This window comes from Phocoena sinus, chromosome 12, assembly GCF_008692025.1.
Source record: "Phocoena sinus isolate mPhoSin1 chromosome 12, mPhoSin1.pri, whole genome shotgun sequence".
In the NCBI taxonomy this organism is placed as follows: Eukaryota; Metazoa; Chordata; class Mammalia; order Artiodactyla; family Phocoenidae; genus Phocoena; species Phocoena sinus.
Genome location: NC_045774.1, coordinates 30,601,216 through 30,617,258, shown reverse-complemented (window position 1 = coordinate 30,617,258; position 16,043 = coordinate 30,601,216). Strand labels below are relative to the sequence as shown.

Sequence of the window (16,043 nt, the reverse complement as noted above, 5' to 3'; positions counted from 1 at the left end):
TTCTCCGTACCTGGTAGTATGTTAGGAACAAGTGAGACAACAAAGTTATAATTCTTGTCTTCATGGAATTCACAGGCCAGAGGACATAGAAAAATATATAAGGAACAATAAATCCCCCAATGATGACATCTTATATAATCATAGTATATTGTCAAAAGTGGTAAATCAATATTGTTACAATACAATTAACTCAACGATAGACAATGTTTACATTTCACCAGTATTTGCATGTACTTTTTTTTTTTAAGGAGAGGGGTGCATAGTTCTATGAAGTCTTATTACTGGTACGTATTTGTTCAACTGTCACAATTAAGGGACAGAACTATTCCATCACCACAAAGAAACTTCCTCGTTTTACCCCTTTACAGTCAAATCCTACACCCAGCCCTAATTTCCAGCAACCACTGGTCCTCCATCGCTATAATTGTGTCATTTTGATAATATTATATAAATGGAATCATACATTATGTAATCTTTTGAGATTTTCTTTTTCACTTGGCATATGACATTGAGAAGTATCCAAGTCCTTGTAGCAATAGTTCACTCCTTTTTACTGCTGAGTGGTAATTCATAAGTTGCATGTACCCAGTTTATTTTTCCATTCGCCCATTTAAGAACATTTGGTTTGTTTCCAGTTTTTAGTTATTATAAATAAAGCTTCTACAAGCATTCATGTAGGGCTTTATGTGAACATGAGGTTTCCTTTCTCTAGTGTAAACACCCAGGAATGTGATGGCTAAATGAATGACTTGTAGGCTAAATGAATGCTTTTCTTTATAAGAAACTGACCTTTGATCAAAGTGGCTGTACCACTTTACATTCCCACCAGCAATGTGTAAGTTTATATATTTTTGTTTCAGACCCTCATCAGCATTTTTTTCTGTGTTTTTGATTTTAGCCATTCTAATATACGAACAGTGGTATTTGCGTGATGGTTGTTCATGGTACTGCTTTCCCTTGAGGCTGTCAATTCTGCAAAATCAGGAAATTTGTCTTGTTGATAACCCGGCCAAGTTTGGTGCTCAGTAAATGTGTGCTGTCTAGCTGAGAGTTTGCAAGACAGAATGAAGACAGGAGGGGAGAAATGGAAGGTGGAAGGGAGGGTGGGGAGAGAACATGGAAGAAAGGAAGAAGAAAGATGAGAAATCTGTGGGACCACAGTGTCTGCTCAAACCCCAGACTATTGTTCTGTCTGCAAGAGCGGACTGCTGGACCCTCCAGGATCGAGAATATTTCTGTAGCTGCCTGGGCATCTGTCCCCACAGTGGCACCCATGTCCTTTAAAAAAAAATGGGAACTTCAACGACGTGTTATTCCTTCTAATCTTTGGGAAGGTCACACCTACCACAAAAAGGGGAGAAGGAACACTGTTATCCTTTGATGTTTCACCCCATAACCTTTATTCTTGATTAATTAAGGCCATTTCTACTCACAGAAGACTGAAAGAAAATGTAGCTGTTGTATATAGGGACCCATTTTAAACTTTGCATTAGACTTTTCCTCATGTTAAACCACAGGCTCCTATTTTATACTGAAGTAAATATCTTGCTGCTTTTACGGATGACAGGAGAGAATGCATTAAATGCAAATTACCTTGACAAATCCTGGTTGTGTGGCTTAGGCACACATATAGTGCTAACTACAGAAATTGGAGAGAAGGTTGTCTTAGATTCTGTTTAGTGTCCATTACTTTTTTTGCAGGTAGTCTTGTTCATTCTTTCATCTGAATACTCGACCCACTTCATCTCCTCCAACCTTCTTACGTCCACCACATTCCATTAAGTTCCTTCCTTCTGGGCTTCCCTGGTGGCGCAGTGGTTGAGAGTCCGCCTGCCGATGCAGGGGACACGGCTTCATGCCCCAGTCCGGGAAGATCCCACGTGCCGCGGAGCGGCTGGGCCCGTGAGCCATGGCCGCTGAGCCTGCGCGTCCCGAGCCTGTGCTCCGCAACGGGAGAGGACACAACAGTGAGAGGCAAAAAAAAAAAAAAAAAATTCCTTCTTTCCTAGGAAGGAATAATATTTAATGTATTAGCTTTCCAGTGACCAAACAATAATGTTCTCTTTTTGAAATTTTAGGCAATAGCCAGCTAGGCAGAGTTTTTCTATTCATCCTCTAACTATCTGAATTCATAAAGCTAGCTCACATGACGGTTATCCTTTTGCCTATTTACAAAGCAAGCCCTTAAACTAGTCTCATAGTTCTGGTTACTGTGTTTTTCTACCAACAGTAAGATATCCCATAAAAGAACTTTATAGGAAAAAGTTTGATTTACTTAGTCTGACATTATGTGCTTTATGTCACTTTTGGTACAAAACAAATTCAAAATTTTTTAAGTTTTAAATACTAAACATATTTAGCCTACTGGAGATTAGCAACCTACTTTTTAAAAAAATTTTATTTATTTATTTATTTTTGGCTGTTTTGGGTCTTCGTTTCTGTGCAAGGGCTTTCTCTAGTTGCGGCGAGTGGGGGCCACTCTTCATCGCGGTGCGCAGGCCTCTCACTGTCGTGGCCTCTCTTGTTGCGGAGAACAGGCTCCGGACGCACAGGCTCATCGGCCATGGCTCACGGGCCCAGTTGCTCCGTGGCATGTGGGATCTTCCCAGACCAGGGCTAAAACCCGTGTCCCCTGCATCGGTAGGCAGATTCTCAACCACTGCGCCACCAGGGAAGCCCAACCTACTTTTAAAAAACTTTAAAAGCATAATTGGAGATACTCTAAAACTATTTCAGAATTCTTTAACTAATACTTATAATGAAATTACTATAGGCAGTTCACTGTGCTAAACTGTATAGGGGTTACAAAGGAAAATGATGAAAAATTTTCAGTTAAATCCCATTAGACAGTCTAACGGACATGAATTTAAAACGATGATTTAAAGAGGATTTTAGAAAGTTTAATCTTATTCTAGCTTCTTCATTGTACTATGGGTCAACTTTAAATCAATCTTATGTTCATTGTAATGAAGTAAGGCAATGATTTAATGTCAAGTCATCACATCAGAATAAGTACTAAAAGCTGCTATGACCCGGAGACTAAGCATTGCGTAACAGTTCCAAGCGAAAGTGTTTTTCTGTAGATATGGAATATGAGCCACAGAACACAACCCGAGCTCTCCTCCTCAGAGAGCTCTATGCTCGCTCCTCCTACCCTTCTTACTCTTGTAAGCAGAGTGCTCACAAGTATAATTTATAAATTAAAGCTGAATGGATCCACATCACATGAAAAATAATATTCTTATTAGAGATGCAGGCATATCTCACTTAAAGGAAGCCCTTTTAACTGTTAAATAAACTCATCTGTAAATAATACAGAAAACAAGTTAACAGTCCTAAAAATATCACTAACATTGAGGGTAAATACAACACTTAATTGTAAGCAATATATAGGTCAAACATTACGATAAGTAAAGCTGTAAAGTATATGTAAAAAAAAACTATGTCCCGTGGCTATCAGAATTGATGCTGTATTAACTATGCAAAGAAAAGTTAAAAATAAAAGATTTGTTTAAAGCTGTACCTACAATCTTTTTCTCCTGAGATTTGAACTTGAGCTTTCTTGTTCACCAGTGTATTTCAAGTCTGTAGCAGCATGTCTGGCTGAAGGGTAAGTGATGGATGAAAAGTTAAAATTGTTTAAAGGCTGCACACGGACTTCCTGCAGAGCTCATATGTACAACCACATCTCAATTATGCAAAGGACAGACTGCAGGAAATCTTTGTTAATTGTAAAAATGGACGATTTTAATAAAGAAAAAAAGAAAATTTCTCCAGCTCATTAGCAATCACAAAAAGTGACAGAAAAAAACAGGCAACCCCGGGAGTAGGCCTAGTTACCATATTCCCTCATTTCTCCAAGTGCACTGCCCATATACGGCTCCTGGCTAGGGGAATGAAAGTGTCATAGTTTACCCCAAATCCTGTGCTTTTATAATTTGGAGACTATGGAGTTGTAAAGAACAGAGTATTTCATTTGAGCACTAAATGGTCCGTAAAAAGTAACACTATCCTTGCAAATCCAGTGTGCCATCTGAGCCATAGGGTTTATGACTCTAGAAAGATTAACCAATGACTTCAAGCACTGAAGACAGCCTCAACTGCCCTGGGAAACCCTGTACAGGGAGCCAGTGATGTAGATGCAGAGAGTTTGGGGCAAAATTTCCTCCACTTTTCCTTGTTTACACAATGTGTTCTCACTACTGCTCACAATCCCACTTAAGGGCATCAAGCTATTATTAAAGAAGTCTATATATATAGTTTTTTTTGATGGAGAACTAATGGACTTAATAATAAAGAGATTGGGAAGAAATGATTAAGATGGTTAGGTCAGAACTGAAACTGGGAATTAAATTTTAAAAACGAAAAGAAAACAGTGAGAGATAAGAGAACAGAAAGTTAAAGATCTAAATAAACCCAAAATCGAAGGTGAAAGTATAAAACACAAGCTACAGTAAAATGACAATTTGGAAATTTTAGAAAGAGGCTTAGAATCATCACAGTAAAAGGTTAAGAAACTTAAGATTGACCTTCGAGCTAAACCCTCAAAAAGAAAGCTTAAACTTTAGGTAACTGAATTTAGAATTAGCAAGAATAAAGGTAATATGGAAGGAAGTAGGAAGAGTCCAGCATGTGAATCCTCAGAGCAGCCGGACGAAGCCAGCATGTTCAAATCCTGCTCCAGAGCTGACAGGATTGACGAGAGATACACAAAGCGCCCTCTAGTGGCGAATAGAAACACGTTCCTTGTTTACTATGGATCTCTCTCACCCCACACTTTTATTTCCCCCATCTTTCCTTATTTTTGGTTAACAGAGTATCATTATATTTAGTAGGATTATTTAGAAGAGCCCATTTTTCCAGAAATACCTTAATAAGAGAAGACAATTTATAAAATAATTTCTCAAGGTGAGGTGAAGTTACTGTAATCAAATATGGAAGAAAAAGTCTCATGAAGCAATAAAAAATAGAGAACTTTAAAGCTATTCACATATAAAAACTAATCACATAAAAGACAAGAAACAGTTCATTTTGAACTCTGAAATATCATTAGTTTCAATGAGAACAGATTATTTCAAGAGGAAATAAAAGAGGCAAAACAGTATTTTACCTCTTTGGAAACATAAAACATAACAAGTAGACAGTCATTAAAGGTTTTTCTTTTTGAGGGCGTGATTGCCAAATTCACCCAGACTAATGTTCATTGATTACGTATCATTCACTCAGCAAAAGTGGTTTGGTTAAAGTCAACTTTCAGTTGATTATGTCTGTAAGGTAGGAGAGAAAATCTGCATTTGTTATCAGATACTGTGCACCTGAAATGTGAGATCTTGCAAAGCGAGGACAAAAACTAATATTGACAACTCATTGTGCCAGGTGCTCTACTTTCATATCACATTTAATCCACAAGCAATTTATTAGGTTAGAAAATTATTATCCCTACTTACCAATGGGAAACAGAAGCTTAGTAAATCCAAGTAATTTGGCTCTAATTTACACACGTGTAGTTTGTAAAGTGATTGAAACTTAGGTCTGCTATGATTACTGCAGTACAACGCGCTGTCTGCTTAGCTTTTCTGAATACAAATTCTCCTTGTAAAAGCAGTTTTAAACACTGAGAAATGTGAAAGCACTTTGCAAATTCCAAAGCGTTGTATAAATATATGGAATTATTTTGGTTGTCAAGATTTAATAGGCTTATTTAAAAATATTAAGGGAGAAATTGGTTCAATTCAGGATTGCATTCTACATTTGTAGATGGTTATTCCCAATTTTAATTTTTTTTCATTACATCAATTCCACACCATTAGCCTGTGTCTATAGGTCTGAAACTTTCCAAAAATATAGTCTTGTCAACACTTCTCAGATACCTTATTCATGCCATGTAATTCATTTTAGTGTATTTTTTTAATTAAAAAAAGTAAATTCCCTTTTCTTTATTCTCCGTAAATTGTACTAACTCTAGATTAATAAAAAATAGTGTTTGTTGGCAAAAAGAACAGCAAATAAGGAATAGACCAATGAACACACGTGGAAGGCCCGTGTCTGTTGGGCTATGCTTTGCAGCTAGCCATGAACACGTTGCAATCTTCAGAAAAATTGTTCCATAAACCTGGACATGCTCTGCGGGGAAAAGTGTGTGCCCCAAAGTTTGTTCCTTAGGGAACATTGCTCCACTACAACGTGGTAGAGTGGTCAATGAGTTCGGGGAAATGTTTCATACTATATAGGCTTGGACTTTCAAATGTACATTCATATATTCGAAACTCTGAAAAGTGGAACAGTAACCCTCTTTAACTTTGTATCAATTTCCACCGCTATTCATATTTTCCATGGAACACACCTCTCACCAAAGGGGGTAGGGAATGCTGCCATAAGTCTATTCAGTTGACCATTTTCTTCTCATAAACTACCAGTTTGACTATGCTGGATTTGGATACAACTGTCAATCAAGATCTTGTAAGACTAAGATGACCCAAAATAGATAAAACTATATAAACTATGTTTGTGGTCCAAATAATCTATGGAAAAGGGATGGTTCAGGATGGTGAATAAGCATTTCATAAAGCTAAATTTATTCAGTTGAAGGACTGACACTTATTCTGAATCCTTCCATTTAAAAAATAAATAAATAAAGATAGGAGATTTTGTTTGGCTCAGCTATGAGCTTTACCATGCGGCTATAATCTCCATCATGGCAGAGACAATATCTGTTTTTTACTCCCAATCATAAGCTCAACATTCTAGCAAGAGGCCTGGCTCCAAGTAGGCTTTCAAAAAATTGTTAAATAAATACTAATTATCCTGTTTAGTGACCTACTTGACAAATATATATATAGTTGACAACACTATACTGGTCTGATAATTGTCTCTAAAACTCAAAACTCTTGGAATTACTGATTAGATGGGAAGTCAATTTTGCTAAAAATATCTATTGCATCAGAGCTTCTCTTCTGTAGTGCTATCATTAGGAGGCAGCTATTCCAAACAGACATTACGTTCCCAGCCCCTTTCACATTCCAGTGAAGCCACGTGACTAATTTTAATCAGCAAAGTGGAAAGTGGTCATTTGTGTCACTCTAGTTCAGGTCTTTCTCTGTTAGCTGGCTGAGTAGATAGATAGATAGGATTCTTCTTTGAACCGTTTGAGAATAATTTGAACAGTAAGTTGAAGGCATCTGGCACTATTCATCAAAATTCTCAAAAATATGCAATTATTAGTATGTAATTCCACTTATAGTAACTTATAAGGCAATACTTATAGAAATGCGAGTTTTAATTATAAGAACGTTAATCACAGCAATGTTTATCATACTGAAAAATGGGAAATGGCCTGTACGTCCAACAATAAGAGTTTAGTTGAGCAAATCGTACAGTGCAGTTATATCCTGCTTCCAAATGTCCTATTTGCTATTCATCATTGGCCTCCGTAGCCGTTAAGATAAAGTCCAGAGCTCTTCATTCATCTGCCTCTGTTGACTGCATCACCCTAATCACTCTTATCACCCTTGACCCCGCCTGAGACCACTCCAGAGAAAATGATCACCCAAGATACTTTCAACCTCACGTGGCTTTGGTGAATTTTGGTTTTATCATGGATGCTTCTCTGACCCACCCCACACGGAGGCTCAAACCAGGGACCATTGTACATGGAGACTCTGTCCTCCCTTGAGTCTCAGGCACTCCTCCCTGACAGCCTAGGAAACAGGTACTGTGACCTGATCCAGGGCAGCAGTAAAAAGCCTGGGCTGTTCAGGAAGGTCTGCTCAACTAAAGAGCAAACTAACTTAGAATATAATCAGAATCCTACCAAATATTCAACAGATAACCTATCCCAATTTCAAAGAAAGAGTCAGTGCCTCAAAATTATATATATTCATGAGAATTCCTACCAGAAGAATGTAGCTTTATTCTTAGCAACATTAAGTAGAAAAATAGATTCCCCTGGCTCCAAAGATTTGAGTTTCCAAAAGCTGTGTATCCTTTTCTAGCCAGTATGTGCACCTTCCTTACTAAGAACAATGAAAACAAATATAATATTACACAATTTCCAAAGGAAATCATTTTACTTTGATATCTCAGATTCAGAAATTCTGAAGTAAAAATAAACATGAAATTTCAAATAGGGAGTGTTTGAGATGATCATATTTCTTACATAAATATTTAGAAGGAAAATCATAGAATCTGATATAACACTTATGAAATAAAAAGAATTGAAGTTAACAATAAAATATTCCTCAAAAACAGTACAAGTATTTCATTAGATGGACAAATTCTGAGAATCAAGAAGGAAAAACTCCGAAACATAATATTTATGTAAAAGACAATACAGTTTGTGTTGAAGACATTGTTTGCTAGGGAGAAATGGCCTAAAAATGGAATGGAAAAATGCAACATTCTTAATTGATTGGACTGGCAAAGCAAGCGGTATTGGACCACTTGATTCTCTCAAGGAGTATGCAAGATACCACACAAAAATTTAATTTTATTTAGTTTATTAATATGATCCAAACAGACTTAGTTTAAGAAATGAGCAAAAGACACAAAACAAGATTTGGCTAATCTATACTATACCAAGAGAACCAAATAAGGTGACAAGATTTTCAGTTGGTGACAATTTTACGATGGAAAGTTAGTTTATTATCTAATATGAAAATACATCTACAATAGCAACTGTGACTCAGATCGAGCCAGTATGCAACACGTGTGACACCCACCATGGTCAGGGAGGGACCTCACACCCTCCTCAGCTGGTTCACACTATCTGGCCTTTGCCCTGGAGCCCCACAAAACAACCCTCACAGCACAGAGTTTGCGGCCAATTACATTTTCTCCTCAGCCTACAATCAGTTATGTACCATTTCTACGTTTCCCATAGCCTCTTTCTTTTTAGATAGTGACAGAGCTCAAGGAAAAAACTCACCTGGCCAGTGCTGAGCAAGGAAGGGTTGGGAAAAAAAGTACTTTGAGATGGATTCAGGGTAGTTTGGGACTCAGACTCAGAATGGGCACCATCAGAAAGCAATGAGGTCCGTGGGTAATGCACAGAAAAGGACAGAACCAGGTAACGCGGAAAGGTAGGAAGGACCACTGTTACATCTGGGAAGTCACACCAGAGAGCAATAAAAAGGAAGACAGCTGGAAGGGAGAGTACTTCCTTTTACACCTTTAAGATGAAAACATTAAAAAAAAAAAAAAGGAATATAGAAACCAAATCAACAATTTTAAAAAGTAAAATAACAAGGAGTATTTCAATAAAATGAAATACAGAAGGATATAAAGAATTCTTTTACTTCCACTTGACTTTATCCATAGTTTTTAAGAGGTTATATTAAGTCAGGCCAGCTTTGCTCTATTTGGGGGTCGATACATTTTATCAGATGTTTCTGAGGAAAAGACGAGAACCCGACTGACATCTCTCAGGCAGCCCGGGAAGAGGGGGAGGGGAGGAAGGGAACATGTGAAAGGAAAGTCTCCAAGAGCTTCACCCTCACCCTTCACGCCCAAAGTGTCTTTAACCTGCACGTTAAATGTCAGGTTCGGATCTCAGAAAACCACGGTGAGGGAGCACGACAGGATTACGTGCTTCGTGGTGCACGTAATTACAAGCTCGCGGTGCTTAGCGTGCCGCCCAGAACCATGAAGCCCAGGAGCAGCTCGAGAGACACATTTCCACGCAGAGAAGTGGAAGAAGCTCCACACATCAAAGGCTCCGCTTTATAGGGTCTTTCTATATCCGGAGGTAATGCTGTCATCCCTTGAATCTGCAAAGGAAAGAGCAGACATTGCCACTGAGTGTGTGATTTAAGAGCAGGACTGCGGCCAAGCTTGCTCAGCCTTTGCGCTTCTGCAGGGCTTAAAGGGGTGGCGGTATGGATGCTGAAGCTGTGCACCGTCCCGGTGTCAGAACCTTAAGGATTCCCAGCGAGGGGGCGAAGAGGGCCGGACACGCCCTTGGGAAAGAAGAGATAGAAAACACGCTCTGTCTTTTTTTGAAGCTCTCATCCCATTTCATTCCTTCTTCACCCCAACTTTAGTTTTAGAATAGATTGCCTTCTTCAAAGGAAGTGGAATCAGGAGTTTGGGGCCAATCTAAGTAATCACTGAATAAATTCGCAGACATATCAAAAGACAAGATTTGGCTAATCTATACTATACCAAGAGAACCAAAAAAGGTGACAAGAGCTGGACCACTGGGTTTACGGATATCTGTCTGTTCCTTTGATTGTACCTGTTGCGGATTCAGGTAAGATGTAACATCTGGTTTCCCCGAAGATTAAAACAAAGTGGGGCTTACCGACCACTCTGCGTTGTCTGTCTTGGAACACCTCACGTTCACCGGCAGGCTAAGGACAATCTTATTGAAGGCAAGACCTTCCTTTTTAGTCCATTTAAACTTATTCATTGCATCCATGAAAGAAAGGTTTTTATACTGCTTGGGGCTTTTAATAATGAAAGGCCAGGTCCTGAATTTAAAATAAATAACCATAATTAGTCATATTCAGAACAAAAGCATTACATGTTTCCATCACTTCTCAACATTCTAAAATAGACTTCATACTTGTTCATTTTTACACACACACATAACCTAATGCAAGGCACTGATGAACTCTTAAGCAGTTGCTAGAAGAAATATATATAAAATAAGGAGTCTTTTAAAAAAAACAAAATTCCTCGGTTTAGTAACAGATGGGTATTACTTTTAAACACATCGTTTTGGCTTAGAAAGCTTCCCCAGAGCCTCGTAATTCCTCACGTACTTGTTTTGGCTCTAGTTAACAGTATAACTGGTAAGCATTCAGTTCTGACGAGTATAATGCTAATAGTGTAATGAAGAAACGTATAGAATCTCAAAAGGTACTGAACAACGTTGGAAATTTCAATTCCATGCTGTTGAAAAGCCTGACCGCTGCTGGCTGCCCTGTTTTAGCTTGCCTAAGTGACAAAAAGTTTTGAAAAATTTGCAATTGAACCAGTGTTTTTAATATTCCATTGAGAAAAAAATACTCTACAGATGATACATTCTGCTTCTACTTGCTGCTCTAAAAAAATATATGTTAAATGTCCAAGAAAGAAGGACGAAATCACAGAAGAATGACATGACGAGCTTCAAGAGGTACTCTTCAGGTGATGCCTTTCATTAAATATAAGTTTGATATTATTGATTCTTGAAAAAAGGAAAAGTGTAAGTGTTGACATAGCTTAGAAATTTACACAAACTACTCCACGGACCTTCCAGGAGATTATCATGGGTAACCAGTAGGTATGTGGCTCCCTTGACACCCCAAGAGGAAGTTCCAGTGATTTTCAGTAATTAACAATGAATTAACATCCAGCTGAGGAATCTATATCTTTAATATTTGATCTTCACAATTTCTTCATTTAATTATGTCACTACCGACTCTCTCTCTTACACACATAACCTACTCAGGCACATTGAATATTATCTTTTTAATTAAATTAAACATCCTTTATTAATCTTTTACAGTTACGAAGATAAATTTTTAATGTTTAAAACAAAATCATTTCCTCTGTACTCTAATAAGACAATGAATAATAGGTCACATATGAGAATCTTTATATTCTTTATTCCTAACCTTCTTTTTCCTTTAATTAAAGTCAATATATCTTTGTTGAGTTTTAAATGTACTATTTTGCACAGAGACCTTAAAGTACCATAGAGAGCAATCACCATCATACTACATTAAACATATCTAGCAATGACCTTAGATCTATAACATTGTAAATTAAATACACTGTGAAGACTTGCAGAGATACAATCCAGAATTAGTATAAAATAAAACTTGTACATGTAAAAACTTGCATAAAGTAAAAATTTGACTTGAAAGTAAAAATTTGACCATTATATTTACATACAATGTCCTTTTAAATACACTAAAAACTTTATATTTCATTAAAATAAAATAACTTTAAATCATATTAAAAATCAAATTTACATTTCAAAGAGCTAAGATATTTGTCTTGAAAAAAGGAAAATCAACTTCATCACCAGGGAAATGCTGGGGGTTAGCGGGGTGGGAGTTGGGGGGGTGTGGAGATCATCAGCCTGTAATCACCTAAAACACCACAAGGTGGCAATGGAATCTCTGCTAAAGCACTAAGGTGGACGAAGGGCCCTAAATTTTCCGCAGCCTTGTTGGTAAGAGTGAATACTGTATTACATACGTAGATGAAATCTTAAAAAGTTTTACTGCTAAAACAAATTAGTAAACTAGTATATGTTTGAGATTCCACAGTGTAAAATGACAGAAGAGGTATAAACACATTTATTTACTTACTATAAATATATGGAAAAGGATGTAGGAAAGGGTAGACCCAATGAATCCTATGTTGGAGCCAGCATGACAGGCTGGGTGAGGAGAATCACGTCAAAACCTCCCTGACCTGGCATCTTGTCTCACTTTTATTGTCTCCTTTCCCTTCCTACTAAATTTGTTCAGGCTCCTACTCTGTAACATCACACCAACTAATTTCCTAACGTTTCCAGACTGTCCTACACCACACTTCCAGATTACCACTGGAGAAAAGAGAAGGAAAAGATAGAATGAGGAGAAATCCTGAAAAAGTAAAGATTTATCCTGAGTATTTTTCCTTAAAAGACTAAGCTGTAAACCAGAAACAGGTAATGTTGAAGTAGCAAGTTCTTCTGTTCTCACTGGGACTGGGATTTAGTTATTAGAAACATTAGGAATGTTCTAGAAAGTACAACAGTTACATTTCTGCATATCTGGGCAGTGTCCAAATGACTACCCAGATATACATATAAATAGAAGGGTATTATTTATATATCACTATAGTTGATAAAAAGGAAGGATTTAATATTGATGAGTAATTTTCCTTTGTAAGCTTAATTTAATTGACTAATTGATTTAAAAATACACAAATATGGAATAAACTTAGACTATCCAAAATAATTTTGGAAGAAGAAAAAAAATGACAAGTTTGGAGACTTACACGTTACACACTCTTATTTCAAGATTTACTATAAAACTATAATAATACTTGAGTGTGGTATTATAGCAAAGCTAAACATGTGCCACAATGAAACAGAACTCAGAGTCCAGAAATTGTCAGTATATGGTGAAATGATTTTCAGCAAACCTTCCAGAGTAATTATATAGGAAAAGGGTAGTTTTTTTCATCAAATGGTTCTTGTACAACTTGATATCTGTGTGAAATACAAGGAACCTCAGCATATACAACACACAAAAAAATTATTCAAAATGGATCATCAACCTAAAGCTAAAACTATAAAGTTTTTAGGAAAAAAAACAGGAGAAAATCTTCACAACCTTGGGCAGGCAGCAATTCCTTACGTGGGACATCAAAAGCATAAAACAAACCAAAAATGATAAAGCAGACTTCAAAAAATACAGTTGAAAAAGTAAAATCAAGCCAGACTGGGAAAAATTATTTGCAAACGTATACCTGACAAAGATTTATATCCAAAGTATAAAGAACTCTTTAAAATTATGAAGGACTCTTACAACTCAATAATTTTTTAAAAAGTAACCCAATTAAATGGACAAGAATTTGAACCATTATGAAGGAACAGGTATAAATGACTAATAACCATGTGAAAAGAGGCTCTATATCATGCGTCACGGGGAAATGGAAAATAAAACTACAATAAGATACCACTGCATACACATTAAAATAGATAAAATTTAAAATCTGGAAAATACAAAATACATTGGGAAGATTGTTAAGCAGTAGGAGATCTTATTAATCTGGTGAGAATGTAAGAAGGTCCGCTATTCTGGAGAACATTTTGAGAGTCTTATGCAGTAAACATAAACTTAGTGTACAATCCAGGGATTCCACCACTAGGTGTTAACCCAGAAATTGAAAACATATGTCCATCCAAGGATGAACACAATCATGTTCATAGCAACTTTCTTCATAATAGCCACAAACTGGAAAGAATCCAAATGTCTTTCAACTGGTGAATCGATAAATGAATTTGGGTATATACATACACACTGGAGAATACTACTCAGCAATAAAAAGGAAAGGACTGCTGATACACACATACGTGTATATTCATGTATATATCTGAATCTCAGTATACATTCATCAGTGTAGATGAATCTCAGAAACATTGTAAGTTAAAGAAGCCAGGCACAAAATAGTATATACCATCTTACCCTATTTTCATAAAATCTAGAAAAGATCAAAGCCAATAGATAGTGACAAAGCAGTTTCATGGTTTCCTGGAGCTTTGTGTGGAGGGGGCATTGTCTCCAGAGGTGTGAGAGAAGTTCTGGCGGTGATGAAAATGCTCTATATCTCACTTGTGATGTGGTTCAACAGGGGTACACATCTGAGAAAACTTTAGAACAGTATACTTAACCATAGGGGCATTTTATTGTATGTATGTTCTACCTCAAGCAATTTGACTTAAAAAAAAATAAAAACATAACAAACCAACAAAAAAGACACAGTATATACTTTACCAATCAAATTGCTAAAGAAGGAAACCAGGAAATCTGACTTAACGAGGCACAACTCCTAATCCTCTGGGTACTCCCTGAGCCAGTGAATGTTGGGAAGCACCCAGTAAAGCTGAATCTCCCTGATGGAAGCAAAAGCTTGAGAGCTGCAACAGATTTGACAGAATGATATAAGGCCTGGGACATTCCCTTATGGAAAGGCATTCAGCCCTAACCACTTAGTAAACATCCTCTAATAGATTTTTAATAAAATCTGAGGAAGGAATAATCCATGCATTGTGATATAGAGTCCCACCTCTACACACACAGCCCTTTACCCTCAAAATACAGAAAAGGAAGTACATAAAAACACATCACCCAAACTTCAAACTGTGGTGTGGAGAGAAAGAAAGCTCTCTCAGATTTGCTTAGAAGGTAGTAAAAATTCACCTATATTTTACCAGAGCAAAGAGAAGTTTTAAACAGAACTGGCTCAGCGTAAGCAAGAAATGACAAACAACCATGCAAACTTAGGGTGAAAGGAAATTATATCACATTTCATATAAGGAGACAGAAAAAAATCAACTCTAGAGGAAGATATAAATCAATTGTACTGGAGAGAATTCCCTCAAGTGTTTCACGCTGTAAGTTTATTTAATAAGAACATGAATTCAATTAAACAAGAGCTCAAATACAAGATGAAAAAACAACACAATGAGATGAAAAGAGGGATAGCAGACTACAGGAAATAAACTTAAGACAAAAAAATTAGTACCAAATAAGTGAGAAAAAACAGGAAGCAGAAGAGCACTTCTGAAAAATTATGGGAAGATGCTTGAGAAAAATCCCAAATAGATTAGAAAAAAGTTTGTAGATATAAGATAAAATGCCCTTGAAATGAAAAAAAAAGAAGTGAATATATGTACTGAAAGAACACTTTGTGTTTCGGGAAAATTTGATTCATATGCTCAACACTGAAATATGTTCAATTTAACTTATGAATTCTCCAGGTAGAGGAAGAATGAGCCCATTCATCCAAAGACATCTCCAAAGGGGGAAAAAATACCCTAAGACCCCAAAATATTATATGCTGCCCAAATGTAAATGCAGAAAATTTCAAATATAAAAGAACTCAGGGCACATGGAAGCCCTTCTTGATTAAGCAACTTGAGGACAAAACCCCGAGGAATCAAATTAAAGAACTCAGAAATGCAGAAATCATATAAAGATTAGGGATTATCACTGAATCTATAAAAGTTGCATTAAATATTGTGGAAATTATGTTTTAGAAATAAATGTGAAAATTTAAAATCTTGAGAATACAAAAATTCTAATATAAATAATACATATTTGGAGGTACAAAAGGGAGGTTGGGAGAAAATGTGAAAGTGTGAATGTCCTCATCTTTATGATCTAAAGCTGAAACATGTTTTTTAAAAAAATGTGTTACTATCTTTTATGATCTATTTTCTCAACATTTGAGAGCTCCTTTATACAATATTATCTCTTGTAGTTAAAAACAATAGCAATGTTTATTTGTTCAACAGTTATTCAATTTTGATTTAGTTTCTTTTTCTTCTGATAAATTAA

At 36.5% G+C, this 16,043-nt stretch overlaps 1 protein-coding gene across 1 annotated transcript in view; it reads right to left on the bottom strand.

Annotated features, from left to right (window-relative positions):
- Positions 1-8,143: 8,143 nt before the first annotated feature.
- The window catches only part of MOXD1 (monooxygenase DBH like 1), an 80,808-nt gene continuing 72,908 nt past the window's right edge, over positions 8,144-16,043 (bottom strand). Inside the window, 2 exon segments of the mRNA XM_032651896.1 lie at positions 8,144-9,764; positions 10,298-10,466. Coding sequence (XP_032507787.1) covers positions 9,603-9,764; positions 10,298-10,466 — 331 coding nt within the window. The 3' untranslated portion in view covers positions 8,144-9,602.